The 27,985-nt window shown below is 36.0% G+C and overlaps 1 protein-coding gene across 1 annotated transcript in view; it reads right to left on the bottom strand.

The window, feature by feature from the left end:
* LOC125231174 overlaps positions 1-9,773 on the bottom strand; it is a 29,543-nt gene extending 19,770 nt beyond the window's left edge. Inside the window, exon 1 of the mRNA XM_048136537.1 lies at positions 9,761-9,773. Within this exon, the coding sequence (XP_047992494.1) occupies positions 9,761-9,763 (3 nt within the window). The 5' untranslated portion in view covers positions 9,764-9,773. The remainder of the gene's footprint in view (positions 1-9,760) is intronic.
* Positions 9,774-27,985: the final 18,212 nt, after the last annotated feature.

Below are 27,985 nucleotides of genomic sequence, written 5' to 3' on the forward strand. Positions count from 1 at the left end.
CGAGCGAGCGTATTTGTCTCACGCTCTCTCGGTGTACTAATGTACTAAAAGAACGAACTAGTACACTTCGGAGATCGTACTAGTTGGGACTGTTGGGAGCGATCTTTTCAGTGAACGAGTAGGCACAACTCTATCACTCGCGCGAATGTGCAGAACGCGAAATCAATATGGCCACGCGGCGATCGCAATGGCGGCGCGGCCCTGACTGGCGCTCGCTTCGCCCGGCTCGCACTCTGTCTGTGTGCACGCACACACGGTTAAGACGGTACAGGAAGGGTCAATTCTCCATACAAACGCTCTCGACTATTTCCTCCCTGGTTTTTAAAGATAGAGCAATGATTTTTTAAACACAGATTATTATTATTTTTATCTGTGTTAGACCGTTTTGATTTTTTGGATATTCTTTTTTTTAAAGACGCTAGAAACAATAAATTTTTTCCAAAAATGGCGTTAATGATTCTGGCTCAAAAAAAGGTCTGGTATTCAAAATTGGTAACAATTAGCCAAAAAAACTAAACGGTCCTAGATAGATAATTTGATTGTTATTCAGATTCTCAAATTTCGTTACGATTGATTAAGTTTTGAAGGAGGAAACAGTCAAGAGTGGAATCTCGATTTTTTCGCAATATCTTTTAACTGAGTGTTAATGGACAGTTTTTTAACCCCCGACGCAAAAACGAAGGGGTGTTATAAGTTTGACGTGTCTGTCTGTGTGTATGTCTGTCTGTCTGTCTGTCTGTCTGTCTGTCTGTTTGTCTGTCTCGTATGGCATCGTAGCTCTTGAACGGATGAACCGATTTTGATTTAGTTTTTTTTGTCTGAAAGCTGAGTTAGTCGGGAGTGTTCTTAGCCATGTTTCATGAAAATCGGTGCACTAGGTCGCGGTCGGGGGTTTTTTCAAAATTTTGAATTTTGTGGTTAGGTTATTTTCGATAAATCTAGTTAATAACACTAGTATATTTAACTTCCCAAATTGGAAGGCCCGCTCCTTTCTATCTTAGCATTTTCGCTCCTGTAGCGTCTTAACAAAGATGGCGGCCTTGCGGTGTATAACATCGATTACAAATGAGATTATTGCGTTGCGAGTAGAATTTGTTATTTTCTTGAATATTTTTATGCGATCTGTAAAGTAAAATTGGGTTATTTTGATACGAGGGTTCGTATCACGTGTGGAGGCTTATACATATTTGCTCATTTTAAAGTATCAAAATGAGCTCAGTGTTATAAGTTGGACGTGTCTGTGCGTTTGTCTATCTGTGGCATCGTAGCTTTCGAACGGATGAACCGATTTAGATCACGTTTTTCGGGATTGTTGATGTCATGTTTGATGAAAATCGGACTACTGCGATATGTCGGGGGTTTTTACAAAGTTAGTAAGTACGTATGTAAAAAAATGTATTATTTATAAAAAAAAATGTTTATTTTTTCTAAATGACATTCATGAAAAGTAATGGCAATGTCATATTAAAATAGACTATGGTGTTTCTTGAAATCTTTATTTTTCTATGATAAAATGTTATCAGACAAGAAACTCATCAGGTGTCTATCATATCATATCGAATAATTACTTAGTCACCAAATCCACGAACCACACCAAGTTTTCAATGTATCAGTTATCAGCGAGAATCGTATGATATTTGTTCGGTTATTTACTTGTTTAAGATAAGATAACTAGTGATTAAAAGAAAGTATTTGTAAAGGAAATATTGAGTGAGAGAGATTACATGAATAGTTAAAAACAGGTTGTTTGTTTACCTATTTAGTCACGTGAAAAAAATTGGACTGAACATATACTATTTATGAATAAAGTGTACTTATTTATGTGTAAGCCAATATGTAATTACTTTTAGCCATGTAAACCTAAGGGCGTTTTCGCACTATCCGGTCCGGTCCGATGTCGGATGTAGGGAGGCTATAAACAAATGAAAAAGATGCCAAGGCTTTCTAAAGGATATCGGTTTTACATCCGATTTCGGATCGGATAATGTGAAAGCGCTATAACAGTTAAATCAAAGTATATCACCAGATTAACATTCGTGATCTTCCGAACTGTGGACCTACTAAACCCAGACATAATTCACTTTCCTACAAGAGACAAGTAATATAAGCCAATATATCAGTTTTGCACCCTTCTTTAATACGCGCACAGGTGTCTCGGATCTAAAATAAGAAAACCCGACCAATTCTAAAAGAACAGTATTTAGTATAGAGGTGTGGGCGGTTAAGACTTTTGGATTCGGTCGTGTAGTTTTTGTTTCACGGCAGACATTTTGCCATTTTGTGACGTCATCACAGTTTATGCTGGTAGATTTATTAGGCAAAGCGGGTGATAGGAGAAAATTGAAGTGTTGTTTACGTGTAGTTTGTTAAGAGCTGGTAATATTTATGTAAATATACGTTTATTTTCAAATATAAATACAGTGTTTATCTAAGAGTTTTGCTCATAGGTTTTCACTCGTATAACTTGCGTTCTCGCCCACGAGTTCATACTTGAAGTCTCTTTTGATGTGTGTATGGCACGAGAACGCAATTTATGCTAGACCGCCTGAATACTGGTAGTAAAAAAATTAAAAAAATGGATCAGACTAGCCCAGGACCGGGAGAAGTGACGTACTAGAAGAGAGGCCTATGCTCAGCAGTGGGCGATAAAGGGCTGATATGTTGATGATGATGATGATGAATTAAAAAAAGACTAAAGATAAGTGCTCCTCATAGTTATAAAACCTTGTATGACGAATAACAAAGGAGTCACCTTATACTAATTAGTCAGTGAGTCGATCGAGGTCGCGGTTTCAAACAATATGCTTGATCATCGTAATTACATTATTATTAGTAAATTACCTTATTTAGGTAAGTAATACTGACTATAAAACATCAAAAAACTAAATAAACTATATTTATGATTCAAAATCATCAAAAACGACGGGGTATTATATGTTTGACGTGTCTGTCTGTCTGTCTGTCTGTGGCATCGTAGCGCCCGAACGGATGAACCGATTTAGATTTCGTTTTTTTGTTTGAAAGCTGAGTTAGTCGGGAGTGTTCTTAGCCATGTTTCATGAAAATCGGTCTACTATGCCGTTTGCCGTGTGCCGGTTTTTCAAAATTTTAATTTTGTGGTTATTGATAGTGAAATATCCGCCGATCCATATTGGATCTAAGAACAGCTAATAATAATTGATTTATTTTAACATTATTGAAGTCTAAATTTAACTTTTAGTATTTCGTTCGTCTTTAGCACGTCGTTTTGAAATCTGAGCGTAACTTGTTTATTACGGATTTTATCTGAAAATTCCATATTTATATCTAAAGTCTTATAAATCTATTTTGTAAATATTATCTACTACCCACACTGCCATCACTGTTGCAAGTATGCAGGAAGCTATTACAAACCAATAAGTAATCAGAGGTACAGAACATTACGCGGCAAATTGCTAGGAAAGTAAATATAATATGTGATAGCTTCCTGGATCGAACCGGGGTATGCAGGCATTGCGAAAGTGATAATAATATGATTGGTGCAGTCATCAGAGGCCTGTTCCATCACAGAAACAATTGACGACAGTGACCCTTCGCCGTTTATTTCCTGTTCAAGAAAGAAATATTGACGCTCAGCAATAATACCTCTATTATATAGGCATCAACCTAGAAATAGGTACAAAATTGTAGTGCCAACTTGCCAAGTGTCGTCACTGTGGTGAAATAGGCCACAGAGCTTATAAAGGTACTACAGTTGTTTTTTTCTGCGTCTTGTTTCCATTTACCCAAAGGTTTTCTGGAATAGATCGCTCTTTAGCGATAAGACCGCATGTTGTCTAATTTAGTAATTTTTTAATTGTTGAATTGGCGAGTAATAATGAATATTTCTATGAGTTTTAGACGTTTAAGAAAAGGAATGTAATTTTTTGGTTCTAGAAACCGTTTCAGAGAACTGTTAACTTTTGTTACAATGAATATAATTTTTCGTGATTTTTACGCTATCGGTTAGCGTATTTCAAAATGTCTGATACTTATTAGTAGAGGCTTACTTCAATATGTATAAGGCTTTCTGGCTACTTATGTAGTATTTGATAACTATCCCTGAAGTACATATACATACATATATTTATTAAAGCATTAATGCATTATGTCCGTCAATTTTAGGTATTTTTTTGTTCAATAATGATTAAAAAAATAAATATATTGTCCCAGAAGCATGGCAATGGCAGTGAAAATGAAACATAGGCTTTCCTTTACCATAACGTTCAGAAGCGTCATAATTCTTGCCTACTCCAATAGGTATTGTGCAATATAATATCAAAAGACATACGTCATTCAGCGCACACTCAAGTTAAATCAGAGTAAGTTTATATGAAGTAGTCTATCTATATATTCAGATTCAAATTTCAGTAACTCCGGTTCCGCAGAGTAAGGTAAGATATCTTATACTTTTAAACGAGCAATTCTTGTATATTTATTTATTTATTTATTTATATATACAGACGATCTCGGAAACCGCTCTAATGATTTCACTGAAATTTGTTATGTGGGGGTTTTAGGGGGTGAAAAATCTATCTAGCGTAGCCTTAGATCCCGGAAAACGCGAATTTTCGAGTTTTCATGAGTTTTTCTTTCGCGTTAGTAAACGTAAAATATGGTCGTTAATTTCGCCGCGCGCGCATCGATTCCGCTTTGCTCAGTCGTACGAGGTTGGTCTAATGTACGCAGATAGATCGTAGGTGTCAGGGTTTCGAATCCCGGCCAGAAATAAGTTTTTGTTTTTTGTCTTTTTTTTGTTTTTGTATTTATAAGAGTTTTTTTTTATCTAAAGACGTGATCTATTAAAATAGAACCGAGCGAAGCTCGGTCGCCCAGATATTATATATAAATTACAAAACAGTTTGTATCTGAATTTGAATTTTAGAACAACCATCAGAGATCATCAACCACCAGATATTTGATAATCGGTAGTTATACCGAGTGAATATGACGCCCGACTTTCATTATGGTACGTGGTCGCGGGTTAAAATCCTAGCTCTAGCTATAATATCAGGCCCCGTAGCCGAATGGCATTTCTCCGACGTGAAACGAAAATGAAACGCCGCGAAAGGTAGTCTGGCTCTGTCGCACCAATACGCAAGAGCGATAGAGATAGATACCTACGAAATAGATATTATCGTGAGCGTTTCATAAGCGTTTGTGCATTCGGATACGCACACAGGTGATACTAATTTTTCGGTGGGGAAAATCGTAGTGAGGAAACTTGAATTCATCTGCGATTGCGATGTACATCTTTATAACAGTTTTATTTTTGTAGTTAAGTATTTTCATAGGTAGCTTGTTATTTAGTTTTATTTTTAGGTTTAATTTTAGTTTTAATGTTGGAATTGTAATTTTTTTATACTTCAAAGGTGTATGGGAAATCCCCAATCTGCATTAGGTCAGCGTGGGGACTAAAGATCGAGCCATCTCATGATGCATGAGACGTATAGACTGAAATATTGTTAAATTAAATTTTATACATAAATTACTGTCATTGTCAATATACTTGTGTAACGGAAGCTGACGTTTTCATCCGCTTGAGTCAGTCACGTCTTTAGTTTATTTTATTGAAATTAATTGTTAAATGTAAGTACGTAATGACTAAGTTTACGTAGGTAAGTAACTTACGTAAGGCTCTTTAAGTCATGACAGTTATTACCAGATTATTTTTATATTAAAGGAAAAAATGGAAAAATTTACGCTTCCAATCAATATAACTTGAGACTCCAGTGCCGTTACAAGATGTAATAGTCTGTCGGTAGATGGCGCTAGACGTCACCCCAAGACGTGTGTACATAAGGAAAGGCATGGAAAGATTTGCGATGTCCGGCGTGGCTTCCGTAGCTCAATTGGTTAAGAGCCTTGCACGGATTGCAAATGATGCGGGTTCAAGTCCCGCCGGAAGCGTAAATTTTTCCATTTTTTCCTTTAATATAAAAATGTTTAGAATCGTTAGAAGACGTTTCTGCTTGTTAAAAATAATATTACCAGATTAATTACATATAAACCTAATACGTGGCAAGTACTATTTTGTGACAATATGATTATCTGAATATACTTAATTACTATTTTTATTTTTAAACTGTTTAGGTATTTTAGGTCTATCCCAGCACCTGGTGGATGCCTCTGATGACCAGAGAGGTGGCAGCTACTTCGGCCAGAGGTTAAGTCTGGCTATCCAAAGGGGTAACGCTGCCAGCCTTCTGGGCACCATAACACACACACACACACAGTGACGACTTGGGGAGCATTTTTTACTTATAAGCTAATTTTAAGTAAGGAAATAGATTACTTTTGTATCCTTATTTTATACACATATTCCGTATTAAGTTTAGTATTTTATAATTTTATTTATTAGAAACAATAAAAGTTAATTCAATTTTTTTTATGATATTAAGACGATAAAGGAGCGAAAATGCTAAAATGGAATGGGGGCCCCCCTTTCAATTTGGGAATTTTAGTTAAATATACTAAGTGTCATTAACTAGATTTATCGAAAAAAAATTGTCCATTCAGAACAACTCGGTTCAAAGATATTGCGAAAAAATCCTTGAAATCGAGGTTCCGCTCTCGACTGTTTCCTCCTTCAAAACTTAATCAATAACTATGCCTGTCCTGTGGAGGAGATATTATGTCTTGAACCTACATAACTATATCATCCTCCTTGCGTTATCCCGGCATTTGCCACGGCTCATGGGAGCCTGGGGTCCGCTTTGACAACTAATCCCAAGATTTGGCGTAGGCACTAGTTTTTACGAAAGCGACTGCCATCTGACCTTCCAACCCGACGGGTAACTAGGCCTTATTGGAATTAGTCCGGTTTCCTCACGATGTTTTCCTTCACCGAAAAGCGACTGGCAAATATCAAATGACATTTCGCACATAAGTTTCGAAAAACTCATTGGTACGAGCCGGGGTTCGAAAAAAAACTAAACCTACATAACTATATAAAATGTGATAATGACCAGCTTTATTTACACGGAGCCTGCATGTCTGTATATTTCCACTTACCTTCGTAACATCACATGATGTTAACATAATACCGCCGTTCAGCAAACGTACATTTATTTAATTATTAACTACCATTAATTTAATTCCTCATGATGATTATATCGTTAATCGTAGAAAATTGCATCAGCCATTGCTGCAAAAATACTATAAAATCAAGAGGTCATAAGTCACTATGAAACATGAAGATAGATAAGACTTTTTGATGTGCTGCCTGTGATAGGTATACGTGACTCTAGACTCATAGGCGTCTTTTTAAAAAGTGTCTGTTGTTCTGACCAGTATTTATTAAGTAATTAAGATAAGAATGTTTTATTTATTTATTTAATCGTTGATTACCTGTTTCAAGACTGAAATTTGGGTGTTTCTTTGTTTGAACTTACCCTATATTTTCATATCGCAGGTACAAAATAAAGCCCATAACACAGAGGCACTTCCTCTGGCTAGCACGAGAGTAGACAAGACTGGACATGTCTCTCACTGTCCTCACAGCAGCTTTAATGAATATTCTACCTTTCTCCATTGATATTGGGCCTATTATGTGTTGATTATGACAGGGCTTCGTCACTGATTTATTGCAAGACAAGTTTTCATCATCTGTGACGTTGGTTACTCTTTGACTCATCTCTCATACTGTAAACGGCCACCATTCCGTTTTATTCCACCTGTGGCATGTTTCACCACAATGACATGTGTTGATGATTGATGATGCATGATATTGACATCTTATATAATACATACAATCATGCCTGTATCCCATAAAGGGGTAGGCAGAGTACATGAAATACTCAAGTTTCAGTGCCACTCTTGGCAAAGATGGGTTGAAAGATAAGGAAATTGTGACATTGCAACTGAGGAATATTTGACGTTCATATGCGCATTGTAATATGCCTACTTGAAAAATAAATATTTCATTTTCATTTTCCATTATTGACATCTTACAATTTAAGTTTAATCTGTATTTTTGCATGCCTACTGGTCGAATACATTGACACTTTCTTTAGTTTTAAGACCCATTCAGTATCTATTTACGTGTTTTATTGCAAATAAAAATAAATAAACAAATATTGGGGGACACCTTACACAGATCAACCTAGCCCCAAACTAAGTAAAGCTTGTACTATGGGGTCTATGGGTGCTAGGCGACGATATACATATTTAGGTGTATTCGGGTAATGCCGTTAATCGGATAATTCCGAAATTCAAATGATAATCACCCGTTATTCCATAGTAATAAAGGTCCCTTTTCGGAATTTACCGACGGTTTTTGACGTTCGGAATTACCCGAGTACACCTTACATACTTTTATAGATAAATACATAGGTACTTATATACATAGAAAACATCCATGACTCAGGAACAAATATCTGTGCTCATCACACTAATAAATTCCCTTACCGGGATTCGAAACCGGGACCGCGGCTTACGCCGTGTCTTGCGTGGGCGACGGTGGTGCGACCGTCGCGTGACCGTCGCCGTCGCGTCTCATCGCATCGTCTACTTCCATATCGATAAGGTTTGATTTCGTATGCGACCATCGCGCGACCGTCGCCCACGCAAGAAACGGCGTTAGCAGGCAGGGACACTATCAGGGTAACTTAGTTAGTTAGTCATCGGCAAATGCTGAGTGGCAACCATTTTGGTGTATAAAGTGTTATTAAACTAAGATGTAATAGGTTAAGTTTTAATTTTTTTTATACACCAAATAAACGTTTCTTTCTTTCTTTCTTTCTTTCTTTAAATTGTCGCCCGATAGTGACACTTCGCTGTTCATTGCCTGTTCAACAAAGAAATATTGACACTTAGTAGTAATGCATACTCATCAACCCAGAAATAGGCACAGAAATTGATAATGTAAAGTGTCAATGTCAATGTGAAATAGGTCACTGTCATCATTACACCTGCTGTGTAGTACAGTTGTAAATATCTAGTACATTTCTTCAACTTAAGAGGATACGGTAGCGAAAATGCTAAAATGGAAAGGAGCCCCCCCTTTCAACTTGGGAAGTTTAGTTGAATATACAAGTGTTATTAACTAGATTTATCAAAAAAAATTGACCATTAAGAACAACTCAGTCAAAAGATATTTCAAAAAAATCTTTAAAATCGAGGTTCCGCTCTCGACTCTTTCCTCCTTCAAAACTTAATCAATCGGAACGAAATTTGAGAATCTGAATAACAATGAAATAATCTATGTCGGACCGTTTAGCATTTTTGGTTAATTGTTACCAATCTTGAGTACCACACCTTTTTTTGCGCCACAATGAAAAAGGCCGTTTTTGTAAATTTTTGATTGGCTCTAGAGTCTTTAAAAAGCAGAATATCAAAAAAATCAAAACGGTCCGACACAGATAAAAATAATAACAATCTGTGTTGAAAAAATCATTGCTTCAAAAACCAGGGAGGAAATAGTCGAGAGCGTTTGTATGGAGAATTGACCCCTACCGTATCGTCTTAACTCGTAGCAGTAAGTGCGTTTTCACATTATCCGATCCGATATCGGATGTCGGAAGGATTTCAAAGGCAAAAATCAAAGATGGCGGCTTCAATGTATGATATATCGGTACTACATCCGATATCGGATCGTATAATGTGAAAAAGCACTAAAGTGAAAAAATGTTTATGAACTCGACTGTATCCTTGTAAGTGGTATGTAGGTATGTATCATTTGTGGTTAACCTAAATTACTCATTACCTCTGTTACCAAGTGATATAAATAAATGTACGTTACCATTAACCCATTAAACGCTCAGGTCACATTTAACCGTTAATGAAAACTGCCATTAGTACAAAACGTGGTTTTATTAGATTAAATGTATGGCTGGCTGATGTAACCTACTGTGTTGTTCTCGTATAACTGATGCAATAATAATATATAATGCCGGTCTGTGATAACCCTAGGTTATAAGGAAATATATAGACTAAATTTAGCTTAAATCGCAATATTTTGTTAATTTTTAGCAGGTTATACTACGAAGTTTATAATTTTTATCTGCATGGCGGGACGACTTGAACGCATTTTATCCAAGCTGGCAAAATTACGCACATGACAGGGTTGAGTGGAAGAAGCGAGGGGAGGCCTTTGCCCAGCAGTGGGACACTACAGTAGGCTAATAAAAAAAAAAAAAATCTGCATCTATATCATGTTCTCTTATATAATATGCTTAGGAGCGATAAGCAAGTAACTTACCTATATTAAGAAATCTAGGTAGGTCATTTATCAACAACACAAAAATTAAGAACACTCAACAAGGGTCAGAGCTCACACTGCTCATCAAAGTTAAAACGTAGTAAGTCTCTATGCATTCTATACATACTAACTACATTCTTTTCTTCATTGACAAAAGAAGATACAAGTTTTTTTAAAAGTAGTGACGATATGTCCTATCCAATAACGTGTAAGTAACAGGTAAGTAGGTATGTTTATCGTCGCTTAGCACCCATTAGTACAAGCTTTGCTTAGTTTGGGGCTAGGTTGATCTGTGTAAGGGGTATAATATTTATTTATTTAAGTCAGTACAAACTGTGACTATACAAATATATTGACAAGAGTTTTGAATGACTTATATTGACCGTGATTACCTTTTTGATTTTTGTCGAGCTCCCGATATTTCGACGCAGTTGCATGCATCATGATCACGGAAAACTGACGAAGGCGGGTGGATGTCAAAGTTGCGTAGACAGCGCGCGATCTACTCTCCTTCGCGCGTGTCGGCTGCTTTCAAAAATCAGAAAAGTAATCACGGTCTATATCCCAGTCAATATAAGTCTATATTGACTTATTAAATTTCTTCTATCTGAATATTATAGCTCTGGGGTATTTACCTGATTATTAACACTTGTCTTTAGCCACCTACTATCAAGACTGATGCAATACAAGCGCTTATTTCGTACAAGTGATAACCCTAGGCTATAAGGAAACAAAGAACGGACTAAATTTAGTTTATTAAAACGCAATAACTTATTTTATTATCGACTGTTTGCGTCATGCACAACTTTTTAAATAAAAGTTGTCAGTCGTGTGGATAGTATATAGATAATAAGAAATATATCAATTGTTCGCTTTTAAAATATCTTTCAAATCACAATCCTATTCTATACTTACATCTTATTTTATTAAAATACCTACACACAATTACTTTTGATTCTAAAACCGCCTGTCTTTAGATCTTTTTTTGACGTGAAACGTTAGGTGAACGTCTTTAAAAACCCGTAGTAGAGTGACCGGACCGAAAACCAGGTGTAACGAAAAGTGTTATGGCGCGGCGGCTTTTATCTCTGTAACTATAATACCTATATAAACAATTTTAGGCGGTAACTGTGAGGTAACCGAGAGGGGGTGGGCGGCATCAGCGCGGATCGAGAGTGGCCATACTGTACGATAGTACTCTTTATTATACTGTGTCACGGAAGAAGAAACAGCGGATCACCCTTTCCACAAAGGTGGTGCTGAATCCATCACCACATGACGTGTCCCCCACTTACGCCACTCTTATCATGAGCACGTAGCAGTGACGTTGGTGATAAGATATGACACGGAGCTCGGCAGGGTGGGCACGTAGCACCTTTGTTCTATAGGGCAGGTAAGGTACCTACACTGAGAGAAAATACAACCAGTTTTTATATTAAAGGAAAAAATGGAAAAATTTACGCTTCCGGCGGGGTTACAAGATGTAATAGTCTGTCGGTAGATGGCGCTAGACGTCACCCCAAGACGTGTGTACATAAGGAAAGGCATGGAGAGATTTGCGATGTCCGGCGTGGCTTCCGTAGCTCAATTGGTTAAGAGCCTTGCACGGATTGCAAATGATGCGGGTTCAAGTCCCGCCGGAAGCGTAAATTTTTCCATTTTTTCCTTTAATATAAAAATGTTTAGAATCGTTAGCAGACGTTTCTGCTTGTTAATAAAAAATAAATTTACAACCAGTTTTCATGTTCGTTCAACAAGTTTTTTGGTTAAAATAGCGCCTACGTGCTCTTTGGTTCAAACAACAAGCTACTTGTCACTTGAATCGGCAATATATTTGAATCAACAAGTCGATTTTATAAAAACAACCTGACACATATTGTTTTAAACATACGTTTCGCTGATTCAAACGGATAAACCGCAACAAGTCGAACTTGTTAAATTCACAATGCAAATTTCTCTCAGTGTACCTCCGTAAGCGTAACATACAGGGAGGTTGCATCAGGTTTTGAGATAGGATAAGGTAGGAGAGGAGAAGTTAGATTTTGTGTTAGTTCTTTCAGACATAATAAAATACATAAATGTTTCATATGTTATCATCAAAGGCCCAAGTAATGCCTACTTACGTCTAAAAGCGAGAATTAATACATTTACATAATAAATATTTAGTAGCAGGTTCGTGTTTTCAAAATAGAATTGAGGAAATCCCTTCCCAATATGGATAGAGCTAATGTGGTATACAAGGTAGGTACTAGGTACTCATTGTGAAATTTATAAAATCATTATGCCAATGACTTAGTTACCTAATGAAGGGTTATACATATTATAACTTTTAATTGTAAAGACTAACCCCCTTATTCATAAACGATAAAGTTCGTTTGTCCCTTTCCGACGTATTGGTGTGATAGAAAAGGACAAACGAACTTTATCGGCTTGATAACTTTAGAGTACGTTTATGAATAAGGGGGTTATTAATTAATTTAAAATCGTTTTATTTTGTCAAAACTGGATTTACATAAAATAAGCAAAAGTATAAATAAAACTATTTTTAAAAACCTGTAGTATTGTTTATACAAAATATTTTTAGTTAAAATTAAAACGGTAAGTAGGTATTTAACCCTTTATTTGACAAAAATATTTTTTATTACTATCTGTGGGTATAGATAGTAAAAGCGTCATGTATAAAAAAAAACATTTTGAAAATCGGTCCACGATTCTCGGAGATATCGAGTAACATACATACAAAAAAAAATAAAATAAAAAATAATAAAAAAACATTCAGTCGAATTGAGAAACTCCTCCTTTTTTGAAGTCGGTTAAAAATGACTTAACATTATGAATTGCGTCTTTATGAAACCTCATGAAAACATTGCGTGTTTAAACCTAGTCCAAAGCTCACAAAAATAACTTATACCAGTTATAATTACTTATTTTTTGTCATTAACTTATCAAATTACCTCACAAGTGTAAACATTAATTGGTCTTATCAACCAGAAGTAACGTGGCTCTTATCAACGGACAAACGGACCTGTTCATTAATTAAATAAATAGGAACTTGTTTTATGACATACTAGGAAATAAAAACATGGAAAGTTACGAATATGCTACTCTTAATATGATTATAATATTTGTAAGATATACAAATGAGAGGAAACAATACAATAAATCTTAAGGTTATAAGGATCTTTTTATTAAAACTATTCACAAAAAATCTGATTCTGAAGACAAAACGCATGAGTTCTAATATTGTACGTAAGATACAGCGGGCCCAAATCTCGCGGGCAAATGTAACTGGTCAATTTTTTCCATGTTTTACAATATTTGCATTATTCAATAGAATATCCACCGGTTACATAATTATGGTGGGCGTGTTCAGTGGATACATGTAGAACTCAACATCATTGTGTAATAATGGAAAAAATGGGTGCCCTCTATTTCGCCTATCATTAATTCGCATAATTTGAATTCGCATAACAGATTTGGCATAACATAATTGTTCATAACATTGAATAAGCATAATATTAAAAATGCATAATTCTTATTTCGCATAATAATGAATCTGCATAATTGAAATTTGCATACTACTATTACGTATAACTTTAATTATCCTAAAATGAATTGCCATACTTACTAACTGTATGGAGCAAGCGATTGGATCAATCAGGGGCTGATTTTCCAATTTCGAGCGCTCGATTTTGAGTGTTTAATTTTATAGGTACTGTCTCGCTTACTCAGCATGAAAAAAATAGGGGTAAGTAAGGTACAGCGGGGCAAATCTCGAGTGGGGGGCAGATGTAACTGGTCCATTTCTCTCATGTTTTACAATCTTTGCATTATTAAATAGTGTCCACCGGTTATAAATGGTAGGCGTGTTCAGTGGATACATATAATAATGGAAATAGTGTAGGTAATAATGGAAAAAATGGATTAGTTACAATTGCCTCCCAGTCTAGATTTGCCCCGCTGTACCTTACTAACGAAATTGAAAACGGATAGTAATTAAATAGGTGCCCCTAACTTGGAAAACTGCTATTGTTCGACCTATACCAAAAATCAATAATCCGAAGGATCATAAGGACTTGCGCCCAATCAGTATTCTGCCTTATTTATCTAAAATATTGGAAAAAGTGGTTTATGATCAAGTTTCAAAGTATTTAGATATTAATAACATACTACCCGAAAAACAATCAGGATTTAGGAAAAAGCGAGGCACTACCACAGCTCTCCTTGATGTCATAGACGAAGTCCTAGCTGCACAAGACGCTGGGCATGGGACAATTTTGGTTTTGTTGGATTTTTCCCGGGCGTTCGATTGTATAAATGTGAAACTTCTTCTTTCAAAGTTAAGATTTTACGGATTCGATGAGAAAACCATACGCTGGTTCCATAGTTATTTTAATGATCGAAAGCAAATCGTGAAATTGGCACAAAAGGATGGTTCTTGCTTGATGTCTGATCCACTTTCTACGGAACGAGGAGTTCCTCAAGGATCAATATTGGGGCCTCTTTTATTCATTTTGTATAGCAGCGATATTATTAATTGCATCAAATTCTGCAAATACCATCTTTACGCAGATGATCTCCAAATTTTTATATCGTTTCCCCCACGAGATTTTACTACTGCCGTTGTTAAATTGAATGATGATCTAAGGCGACTCTCAGAGTGGTCCTCTGCAAATTGTTTAGTCCTTAATCCTATTAAATCGAAGTACATGGTGCTTGGATCTTTAAATCAAACTAATTATATAATTTCTAAACAGCCAAACGTTAGGATCAACGATGTGAAAGTGGATCGCGTTGACGAAGCAAAAAATCTTGGACTCCTATTGGATACAAATTTGCGTTTTGAGAGGCACTTGGCGGACGTTGTTCGAAATTGCTTTTATCGTTTAAAGGTGCTATATAATATCCAAGGTTACCTCGCTGTGGCTCTGCGTGTGCGACTTTGTGAAGCCCTTGTTTTGTCAAAACTTAATTATTGCCTTGCGGCTTATGGTCCTTGCCTTCTTGCACGATCATGGCGTCTAATCCAAAGGGTTCAGAATGCTTGTGCCAGATTTTGCTTTAAAATCCCTCCTCGTACTCATATCACGCCGTTCTTGAATAATGCTGGAATACTAAAAATGGCCGCCCGCCAAGAGCTTATGTTGGCTTGTCTGCTCTTCGATACAATTCAAACCAAGCAGCCGTCTTATTTATATAATAAACTCTTATGGTTTTCAAAAAGTAGTATTCATCACCAAATGCGAGCTTCCAGAGCGATAGTATTACAGGTTCCCCAACATCGATCTGCCGCTTTCAAGGGGAGTTTTCGGTACCGCGCAACTAAATGTTGGAATAACATACCACCACCAATTCGTATGTTAAAAAATAAAGCAAATTTCAAAATAAAATATAAAAATGAACTTTTTAATAAACAAAAACAGCAAGGTTGAACCGAATTTACCCTTAACTCTCTCTCTTTGTCTCCATCTCTGGTCACAAATACGTATTTAATCAATTAATCACTTACATCTGTCCAATAATATATGCCTTAAAATAAAGCCTAAACGCACAGAAACACTCTTTCAACACCTATCTATAACACACACACACACACACATACACACACACACACACACACACACACACGCACACACACACACACACTGCACACAACTAGCACGTTAGTTTTTCTTGTATAAACTGTTCGCAAAAGCGTTGCACATTTTATATTAAGGTACTGGCAGAATACCAGCGATGTGGCTTGCCGCATCACGACGCTGAGTCAGCGCCTTTTCTCTGCCACGATGCATGGCATAGGTATTAGTTAAAATAATGTTATTAGTTAAGTTTGCATGTAACTCTTTTACTGTTTTTTGTTTTAAATTTTTTTTTTTTTGGATGTTAAATTTTCAATGCCATGTATGTTGTGGGTATGAATAAAGAATATATCTATCTATCTATCTGTCTAAATAATATTATTTCATCGTTCAGATTTTCAAGCGACGAAATCGAGGACTCGAAATTTTAATATTTGGTCACAAGGGTAAGTTAACAGGCCAGTAGCCTCACTAAATCCAATGAGGTAGTACAGCGATATAAATAAAAAGGTTGTATACTAAACAACTAGCTTAAAATATCAAGTTAAAATTTGTATGAAATTACTTTGCACTCTTGTGACTAAAATGCAAATTTGATATCTGTTTTCGAACAGCAAAGTAAGCCTTTACCCGTTAGTGTGGTGAAAATATAATTTTCTTGTATGCCATTTAATAATACGAAACAAAGTTATGCTTATTATACTTATACCAATTCATCGTTATACCATTTTACATTATGCGCATTAGCATTATACGTAATCTGTTATGCGAAATAATGATATGCGTATTAAACGTTATGCGTAATAAACGGTATGCCAATTCATATTAGAAGTATTCAGTTATGCGAATTAATATAGACCCCTCAGATTTACTTCTTGAAATCGTAATTCTCCTCGCAGCTTTAGCATAATAATGTTTCTCTAATTTTAAAAGATTAAATTTCAATATGTAAGACATTGCTCTTTTGTAACCCCCAGAAAGAATGACCAGAGATAATCTCGTAGGGTCCACCCATATGTACAAGAACATTTTCAGAATTTGGGACACCGCAATTAGCGAAAGTTGTTAACAAAAATTAACTTGCTGTCAGTTTTGTGACGATAATTAAGCAAGAAATTTCAATAAAAATATTGTTTTTGTGTTAATTACATAAACCTTAAGCGATAATCTATATTCAGAATGTGAAAAAAGTACATTTTAGATAGATTTTACGCTTAATTACTGTCGCAAAATGACAGCGAGTTAATTTTTGTTAACAACTTTTGCTAATTGGGGGGGTCCCAAATTCTGAAAATGCCAACAGTTAAGGAGCGATTTCTCATACCTATACCTACATAAAACGAGACTCGATGCTGATAGATGTGTAGCTATTCACTCGAGCACTTTCTAGAATCCCTCTTCAAGGAACACTTTTAAGAATGCCTCCAGAATTCTAGAAAGTTCTAGCTGTTCGAGAAACACGTGGTGCGTGCGTACGCGCAGACAGCACGTTCGTCGTTCGCCGCTGAGTCACATCGTTCGTTCGTTACTGTCGTCAGGCGGATTCGGCCGTTGCCCGTTATCCGTAACCTATGAGCAATGTTGTGTAATCTGTAGAAAAAAAATTACGGTTTTCTTACGACCTTACCTTAAGTTGTGGAAAATTTTAGTTTGCAAAATAAATTGGTACCTTTGTACTTATGTTTTTAAGTAATTTGTAATAATTCCATAATAGATTTTTTTTTTCAATTGTCATTAATGATATTTATTTTGCACGATTTTGGGTAGGTAAGTTAAATTGGGTGTTAAACAAAAGTTGTCCTCTAAAATGTCTCGTTCATGTCATGGCATAACAGCATTTAATCTGGAATTTATAGTTTTAATATTTACGCTTCAAATGTGAAACATGTATGAACATAATTCACTCACATAAAGAAATAATTATGGTCACTGAATAAGCAAACCTACAGAATCTCATTTCAAAAGAAAATTGGCTGTGACAGACGGACAGACAGACGCACGAGTGATCCTAAGGTTCCTTCCGTTTTTCCTTTATAAGGTACGGAACACTTAAAAATGATAAAATCATAATATGCCAAGACGTTTCTTTAGGACAATCTTGTTAAAGAAACACCTGTAATTTTATCAAAGTCCTTTTATCCTATTTAGTCAAAGATTTAATGATTGCGACTTCTATCTGTCCGCGGCAACTGGCAATATTAACAATGACATTGACCAAGTGTCGAATAGTGTTAACGACGGTCAAAAGTTCATGTGACAATTTGACAAATGACTGTCAAATTGATCCATTTCATTTAGTACCTACTTTATGTTTGTTAGTCGTATTAAAATCGTCTTTTGGTATGTACATACATGGCGCATTTTTGCAATAAAGGTATATATTTTAAAACTCAATATGTCCATATTTGGATAATAATTCAAGGATACCCTATTTTCGCTGCTACATTAATTTCGTTTTTTAAAGAGAAATGTGCGCCATTTAATTAATTCTAATTAACAAAATAAGGTAATAATGTATGAACGATGGGTATTTAACTTTGTATTAATAATTATTATAACATTTTCTGGAATTATTATGCAACAGTGTATCAATTTCTAAACCGCCTCCAAAAATCTGTTTTGATTCTTCGATACCATTCTATACTACTACAGTACTGCATTCCATTTTCGCATATTATTTATTTCCTCTATACTAAAATAACCACGTGTTTAACCCGTTATCAACCCTGACTCGAGGTGACCGATAAGACATGTCGCAACTGGTCGCATTGGCCCTGACGCACTGCTCGCACTAGACGTGCCTCAAGTGAAGTGACTCAAGCTACGGACGCAATTATGATGAAATTCCATCAATTGTTTTGGGAAGAAGAGGATGTTTGAGACATTATGTGCATAAGTACCAAATCGGAGCTATGAATATAACACTTTATTTGCAGTCGTCAAGTATTTAAAGTCAGATACAGGTCGACCGCGATTAATTAACATTATTTTTACCTTTTTTCCCAACGTTTCGGCCGGTTGCACTGGCCGTGGTCGCGGAAGACTAATGTTATGGTAAAAATAATGTTAATTAATCGCGTTCAACCTGTATGTGACTTTAAATATGTGTACAAAGCGCGAGAACTTAAAGTGCTACAGTCGTCAAGTACTTACCCTCCTGCCCTTTGTATGTACGGTACAATTTTTTACGTCATGAGGTGACCGATAAGACATGTCGCAACTAGTCGCATTCACCCTGACGTGCCCTGACGCACTACACTACACCTGTCACTGTTACCAAGGGAAGTGGAAATGATGACGAAATTCGATCGATTTATAGAATAACGATTATCATATATGTACGGACTTAATTATGGCGAAATTCAAGCGATTGAAGCAAATCGGAATATATTGGCAAAAAAATGTCAAATATACGACAGTTAGGCCTGATTTAGGCAGCTTGCGAACTCGCATGCGATTTTAGTTACATTGCGGGCTGTTTAGATTACCTACATACAATTTACCATCAAATACGGCAATGTAATAAAACTCGTATGCGAGTTCTCGTACCGTCTAAATGGGCCCTTACGTACGAAGACAGGGGAAATGGCGGCCTCATTTAGTTTCTAAAATTCTGTCTAAATGTTTGTCGGCTTATTTATCAGTGGTAAACATACAAATATATAGGTACAAATAAAGATAGACAAAAAGTCACTTTTACTTGTCTATTCGTAGGAATAAAAATGAGATGAGATTAGCCCAGGACCGGGATAAGTGGCGTACACGAAGGGAGGCCTATGCTCGGCAGTGGGCGATTCATGGCTGAAATGATGATGATGATGAGGAATAAAAATTAAGACCACGTGGTTCTCGGTGTAGTTTACTTACGTCAGAAGTCAGAACTAATAATTTATTTATAACCCCTTACGTATCACATCTGTTACTAACCGTTGTTCTTGTTAATACAACATTTAGGTCGAAAACAAATTAATGACGACATTCACATTATTTGCACAATTTTCACATGGAAACAAAATACTTATTTTCAATACGTAAATTAATTGTTCTTACAAAACATTTTTATTTAAATTATGTAGTGGAATTTTGTAAATAAGTTGCTAAATGCATATTAGTAAAAATTTATAAATATTCATATTCAGTTTTATGGACTTTGTTTCTTATATATTAAAATAAAATAATAATTGTTATTTTTACTTGATATTGTAAGCAACCGGAATAGCCGGATACGAAAATAAAATAATATGCAATTTTTCTACATTTTGCTATATTGTTACGAAATTGCCAACAATATAGGAAAATGTAAGAAACTAAATGTATAATTAAAAGTGTAGGTAAGTACTACATACTTAGGTCGTACCTAGTTTACATTTACAACGTTGCTTTATAGGAGAGGAGAATTTTCCTGAAAGAATACAACGTTAAAACGTTGCATTCGATTACATATATCAAATTAATAAGGTATTTTAAAATTCAAACAACATCAAACTACTGGTATTTAGTATAATACTGGAAAAACTTTTTGCGACTCAGGTTACGGGACCATAGCAACAAGTATCAAGAAAAAGTTGATTCATGCACCTACATAAGATATGGACGTAATTCTTATAAAGACGTGTGTTGCCATGCGCTCGTCGCATTCAGAGCTCGAACAATGTGTGACGAAACGCGAAGACTCCATTATTGTTTCATTGGCAGTGAATAAATTAATTCATTGTTATCTTCGTAAAGATACACGTCCCAAAACAAGGACGGTATGAAGTAGGAAGTATTTACATAAATTAAATGTGCACAGTATGATAAGCAGATAATATTTAATATTCATATTAATGCATTAATTTAGCAAGGTCGCCTCGGTAACTAAAATTAAAAAAAAAAGTGTAAATTCAGTTTGAAATAACAGGACGTTTTTTTGAAAATGTGATTAAACTAAACCTAAAAAAAATTACTAAAAATTCGTATAAATAGTCGAATCTGCGAAATATATTGTTGTGTCTTTAAAGTATGGTTACTTATAGTGTGTAGTTGCAAAATACTAACATTCGTTTTATGATTCGAGTTAACCAGATTGAGCAAAGTAAAAAACAAGGCATAATACAGAGTGGGGCCTGTAACAAAGGCGAAGAATTGAACTCTAGGTTATTCTCCTTATACTGATCAACATTTTTTCGGCGACTTTTAAAAATAACTTGTATTTTGATTTTTATCACCCTTGAAAGTTTTTTCTAAGAGGTAATGTATTGCGAATTCTGTTAAGTCTAAAGTGTGACAGACAACGTCAATGACAACAATAATGGCGTACATTGAAGCGAATATTTATTTTGTATGAAAAATTAAAAATTTAAAGACTTCATAATTTTTAAAAGTCACTGAACAAATGTTGATCAGTATAAGGAGAATAGCCTACAGTTCAATTCTTCGCCTTTGTTACAGGCCCCACTATGTATATTGGTGATGTCCATTATGGCTCTAGAGCACAAAGATAAAATACACACTTAACAGTTAAATTCAATACATTTTTGTGAAAAATTGGGAGCTTACTTTTCCTAAAACTACCAAACATACCGTACCAAAAACTATACATTACCACAAATTTAACTTTTCCCCATTGCCCCAAAAAGGCAAGCCCTACGCTCGATTCCAATGAGCATACTCATAAGAGTAATATTGTGAAATTACTTTCACAATTATTTTTTTTCAACCCCTTATTTGCCAAGAGTGGTACTGGACCATCAGTAGTTTCATGTGTTCTGCCTACCCCTTTATGGGACACCCGGCAACCTTCCAATCAAGAGTAAACAGGCATCTGGGCGAGCTCACTCCACCGTAAGCCACGTCTTTGGCTTTTTGGCTAGTCTGTGGCCAATAGTACGCCCATTTATAATTAAGAAAAATACAAAATTTAATTTTTAACAAGCAGAAACGTCTGCTAACGATTCTAAACATTTTTATATTAAAGGAAAAATTGGACGTCACCCCAAGACGTGTGTACATAAGGAAAGGCATGGAAAGATTTGCGATGTCCGGCGTGGCTTCCGTAGCTCAATTGGTGAGAGCATTGCACGGATTGCAAAAATGATGCGGGTTCAAGTCCCGCCGGAAGCGTAAATTTTTCCAATTTTTCCTTTAATATAAAAATGTTAAGAAAAATACAGCCGTGATTGTATGTAAGTATACTCATAATACCCACTAATGTAACTCGATACTATATTATGAAATTGTGAGCAATCGATTTGGACGGATGTACATATGTAGGTATCGGGTTGTGGAATGGAAGTGAGTAACGAATTTCAGGAATTTTTATGAATTTCTTTCTTATCTTGGGAAATGAGTAGTTTTATCACTGAAGCACTAAAGTTATTTAATTATCTGATATATAGTTTGATTATTATTTTACCTAATACTTTTATGTGGCTACGAGTAGTAGTAGTAACACAATTTATTGTATAAAAAACACATAAAACTGGAAAAAAATAACACTCACATATTTGTACAAATTCGAACTTATCCAATTTAGCAATTTCTTCCAGCTAAGCTAAATAATATATGTAAGTATAAAACCCAAGAATGCGGCACGTTGTTAATATCTATAAATATATCAGCTTAATACTAAATTAATAAAATATAATCGGCCCAACATAAATACCTATTAAATAAAACTACTGTAGCCCAATCAAATAACATCAAAAAGTACTTAATTAATACTTAACCGTACTTAACCTAATTAATTTTGACAGGACACTAATGAACTTTTTGTATAAACTAAAATGGTTAAAATTTTAGCTAAACCCTCTTTATTCGCAACTGACCTATCATCACCGCCTGGCAACAGTCACAAAAAAGCGTAACCCGTCCCTTTCACTCATCCAAAGCTAGAAAGAGATAACTGTATGACTCATTAGTCATTGTACGGTAACGGTAGGCAAGCAAAAAGTTAGATCGGACAAGTTAATTTTGGTTGCGAAGGTTAACAGGTGCGGAAAAAAGTGGCTAGGTTTTAGAAGTATCTAGATTACGGTAGCAAATTCAGTCTAATACCTGACATTTTGGACTTCAAGGTTTTTGTGGCTTGAGTTGGTTTTATTGAAATTAGTCATGGTTAAATACAATAGACGTAGCCTTACTTGACACAATTTTCTTAATAAATAGCTTTTGCATGCAGCTTCACTCGCGTTCAATTCGAAAATTGTGGAATACTTCATACTCCCCCCCCCCGTTTCAGGGAAGTAAGGGCTAGGAAGAGACAAAAAATACTCTCTCTATCCCTCCAACTACCTCCACTTATAAAATTACGTCAATTCGTCGCTCCGTTTTGCCGTGAAAGACGAACGGTGACCGCTTTCCATCAGGCGGACCGTATGCTTTTTTGCCACCGACGTAGTATAAAAAAAATGCTGACGTAATTACAGTCATATTACCTACTCATACAGGGTGTAACAAAAATGGCGGTGATCCGTTTAAGGGCGTATTCAGTATCGTATTCTCATCAGGAAAAAGTAGGTTAAAAATTTTTTTTTCGCAAAAAATTTTTTTATTTTTATATGGAGATTCGACCGATTCGCGCGGCCCTGCTCATACAAAAGTGAAATTTTTTTAGCGAAAAAAAAATTTTCATCTACTTTTTCCTGAAAAGAATACGATACTGAGTACGCCCTTAAACGGATCACCACCATTTTTGTTACACTCTGTATATTGACCTCTTTAGATTCTCTTTCAATCAACAGCATAGCAACCGACTTAAAAATAGAACAATAAACACCCGTCAATTAAATATGGTTCACCCCCACACTCGTGACGCGACGGTGCGTGAGCGCAGCGCTGGCGATTATTATTACGCTGTTGCTACGCGAATACATGTGGCGAAATAACTGACCTATGATTATGATGATGAGGCATTGTATGTATTATACATACCTACTTATAGATAATGTATATAGATAATACAACGATGCTTTATATCTGGGACTATGTTTTATATCTGAGTTTTAATCTTTAAAAACCGGCCAAGAGCGTGTCGGGCCACGCTCAGTGTAGGGTTCCGTGGTTTTCCGTATTTTTCTCAAAAACTACTGAACTTATCAAGTTCAAAACAATTTTCGTAGTAAGTCTTTATAAAGTACTACTTTTGTGATTTTTTTCATATTTTTTAAACGTACGGTTCAAAAGTTAGAGGGGGAGGGGGACGCACATTTTTTCCTTTAGGAGCGATTATTTCCGAACATATTAATATTATCAAAAAATAATCTGTGTAAACCCTTATTCATTTTTAAATACCTATCCAACAATATATCACACGTTGGGGTTGGAATGTAAAAAAATATCAGTCCCCACTTTACATGTATTTACCCTAATAAAACATTTTTTTCCATTTTCTTATTTCTGCACTTTGTTGGCGTGATTGATATACATATTGGTACCAAATTTCAGCTTTCTAGTGCTTACGATTACTGAGATTATCCGCGGACGGACGGACGGACGGACCGACAGACAGACATGGCGAAACTATAAACTATAAGGATAAAATTGCTAAACAACGCTAGTATCTTTTAGCAAATTTTTAAACAAATGCAAATATGAATATGGCGAAAATCTTACTTCTTTATATTATGTATTTTTATTTAGCCTAAAATTGTGAATGTGTTTAGTAAAACGTCCCACTTTGTCGGTTACCTTTAAGGCGAGATTTACTTGTATCTTTATAATAAATAAACTGATAAAGCGGCTTTATAGCAATCGACAAAGTGGGGCGTTTTCCCGTGCACACTCGAAATCATAATCCACACTAATAATATAAATAGTAAAGTGTGTGTCTCTTTGTTTGTCGGCCTTTCACGGCTAAACGGAGCGACAAATTGATGTAATTTTTTAAGAGGAGATAATTGAAGGAATGGACTTGGACGGTCCAAGTCCAAGTTGGACCTAGGCTACTTTTTGTCTCTTTCTAACCCCCCCCACTAAAATGGGAGGTGGAAGTTTGCATGGAGAATTTCGCAAGTTTTTAACGCGAACGAAGCCGCTTGCAAAGGCTGGTGTAGGTACAATTATGGATCACCCCACACGTAATGACTTGTCGTGACACGTCACTGCGCCCGCGCAGCGCTGACAGTAATTTCATTGTGTTTGACTCACTGTTGTTACCATGCGAATACTTGGCGAAATTATTGCTGAACCAATCATTATGACGTTTGGTATGACAATTTCTGCTCCAGCCTAGCGGTAAGTACGTGTGAGTGTGACATTCGTACCGGAAGTCGTGGGTTCTAACCCCGGCTCGCACCAATGAGTTTTTCGGAGTTTTATGTGCGAAATGTCATTTGATAATGCCAGTCGCTTTTCGGTGAAGGAAAACATCGTGAGGAAACCGGACTAATTCCAATAAGGTCTATTACCCTTCGGGTTGGAACTTGGAAGGTCAGATGGCAGTCGCTTTCGTAAAAACTTGTGTCTACGCCAAATCTTGGTAATAGTTGTCAAAGCGGACTCCAGGCTCCCATGAGCCATGGAAAATGCTGAGATAACGCAAGGAGGATATGGTATGACAATTTCTGCCTTTTGATAAAGTAGGTATGTAGTGTAGTTGAAGGTACAATACATAGGTATGTGTTACAGTGAAATTTCACTTACTTGGTATTATAAATGAGCAAATTATTTTAAGACGAGGGTTTTTTTATATGCCATCCAAGATGAGGAGTAGGTCTAAATTAAATCATTACAGGTACAGGACTTCAAATTCAGTTTCGTTTTAACGATTCAATGACCTTCGATAGCTTTTAATCAATAAAGGAAGTACGTATACTATATATACACATGTTTATATTTTATGTATTACATAAGACATATGTAGGTTTCCGTGATTGCGGTCAAATAATATGTAGGTATATTATGTTGTATTTGTAATATATTTCCTTATGTTCAGCTGATTACTTTATTAGGTCAAAACGGCTAACGGACGGTATAAGTACTTACCAACATAATTATGTATACGTAGGGTAAACTCGCCTCCACAGATGTCATATATATATACCTAGATCAAGCAAACGTATCTAATCTACTTAGCGTGTCAAATGAACTCAGTAAAATCCACTGAGTTGTCCGTCTTTAATCGCAGCTTGCAGCTTTCGTGCGTCAGATTAGTCGGGGGTTTTTTAGGGTTCCGTAGCCAAAATGGCAAAAACGGAACCCTTATAGTTTCGTCATGTCCGTCTGTCCGTCTGTCCGTCTGTCCGTCTGTCCGTCTGTCACAGCCGATTTACTCGGAAACTATAAGTACTACAGTGATGAAATTTGATGGGAATATGTGTTGTATGAACCGCTACAAAATTATGACACTAAATAGTAAAAAAAAAAGAATTGGGGGTGGGGCCCCCCATACATGTAACTGAGGGATGAAAATTTTTTTTTCGATGTACATACCCGTGTGGGGTATCAATGGAAAGGTCTTTTAAAATGATATAAAGTTTTCTAAAAAACATTTTTCTTAAAGTGAACGGTTTTTGAGATATCAGCTCTCAAAGTCGTAAAAAGTATGTCCCCCCCCCTCTATTTTTATAACTACGGGGTATAAAATTCTAAAAAAAATAGAGGTGATGCATGCTAATTAACTCTTTCAACGATTTTTGGTTTGATCAAAGTATCTCTTATAGTTTTTGAGATAGGTTGATTTAACTGTAATTTTGGTTAAGTTATTGGTTTATTATATTTGCTGCTACGGAACCCTTTGTGCGCGAGCCCGACTCGCACTTGGCCGGTTTTCAAATTTTTAATTTTGTGGTTAGGTTATTACGAAAGCGACTGCCATCTGGCCTTCCAATCCAAAGGATAAACTAGACCTTATTGGAGTTAGTCCGGTTTCCTCACGATGTTTTCCTTCACCGAAAAGCGACTGGCAAATGACATTTCGCACATAAATTCCCAAAAAGTCATTGGTGCGAGCCGGGGTTCGAACCCGCGACCTCCGGAACGAAAGTCGCACTTACCGCTAGGCTACCAGCGCTTCATCAGATACAGATACAGATAATTTATTAATAACACCAGGTTACATGTCATCAAATAGATATTTATAACCATAGCAATATTGTATTTTACTCCCTCAGTAAATTTTGTAAATGTTTCAAAATGATCTCAAAAGCTCACCATTGTTACAAATAACAATACAAAATACACAAAAGTTTGTTAACTTGACCGCTGAAGTTTCTGAAAGGATTATTTGTACTCCCAAGCCTAAAGAGCCCTTATTATTCATGCAATAAGGATGTTTTCCTTTTAAATTTGATGAGAAATTCTTCTCTATTGCAAACAGGAGTTTAAGGCTCTTTTGGTAAGAAGACCACAATTGTTCAGCGATTAAATAAATACCTATTTTGTAGCCGAGTTATTATTGAGTAACGTTTGAGAACCGGGAGTGGTGTGAGTGACAGGTTTGGAGTTTTCTTGTAAGGTACAGCGGGGCAAAATCTCGATAGGGGGCAAATGTAACTGGTACACCTTTTCCATGTTTTACTATATTTGCATTGTTAAATAGAGTATCCACCGATTATATATGGTAGGGTTCAGTGGATACAATCATGTAGAACTCAACATCATCACAGTATAATAAAATAAAGAGTACTATCGTAGTGTAATTATAATGGAATGATTAGTTACATTTGCCCCTCAGTCGAGATTTGTCCCGCTGTACCTTACGCAACTTTGATGGGCCGCAACGCAAATGGCAAAAATGTAATGCAAAATTTCATAAAAGCGTTGGGAATGTCGGTATCTCATCGATTAATAGTTTCATCCTATTGTATGTATGTCTGTGTGTTTGTATTATGTTCGCAATAAACTCAAAAACTACTAGATGGACGGGTTTTTAAGTTTTAGTTTCCCTAAATACCTGCTTCTTGAAGAACCCCATATCATAGCGCAAGGTAAACACCTCAGAAGGTAGCTCATTCCACAACTTGCACGTTCTGGGCAAAATCGAGCGAGAGGCCCGTTTGTTGTTGGTTTGCCACGTGCCGAGAAAGTGAGGATGAATTTTGTTTCTTTGGCGGGAAGTATTTTCAAATGTTCATAATTTTAGATCTATTGAAGCTTTTTTTTATACTACTTTGGACGCCTGGAACTCAAAGAGTGTCACATGCGCTTTCCACCCCATTAGAAACTTGTATACTCCCTTTTGCTGTGTTAAGCATAAGTAGGTACACAC

The sequence above is a fragment of the Leguminivora glycinivorella genome, chromosome 11 (genome assembly GCF_023078275.1).
Source record: "Leguminivora glycinivorella isolate SPB_JAAS2020 chromosome 11, LegGlyc_1.1, whole genome shotgun sequence".
Lineage (NCBI taxonomy): Eukaryota > Metazoa > Arthropoda > Insecta > Lepidoptera > Tortricidae > Leguminivora > Leguminivora glycinivorella.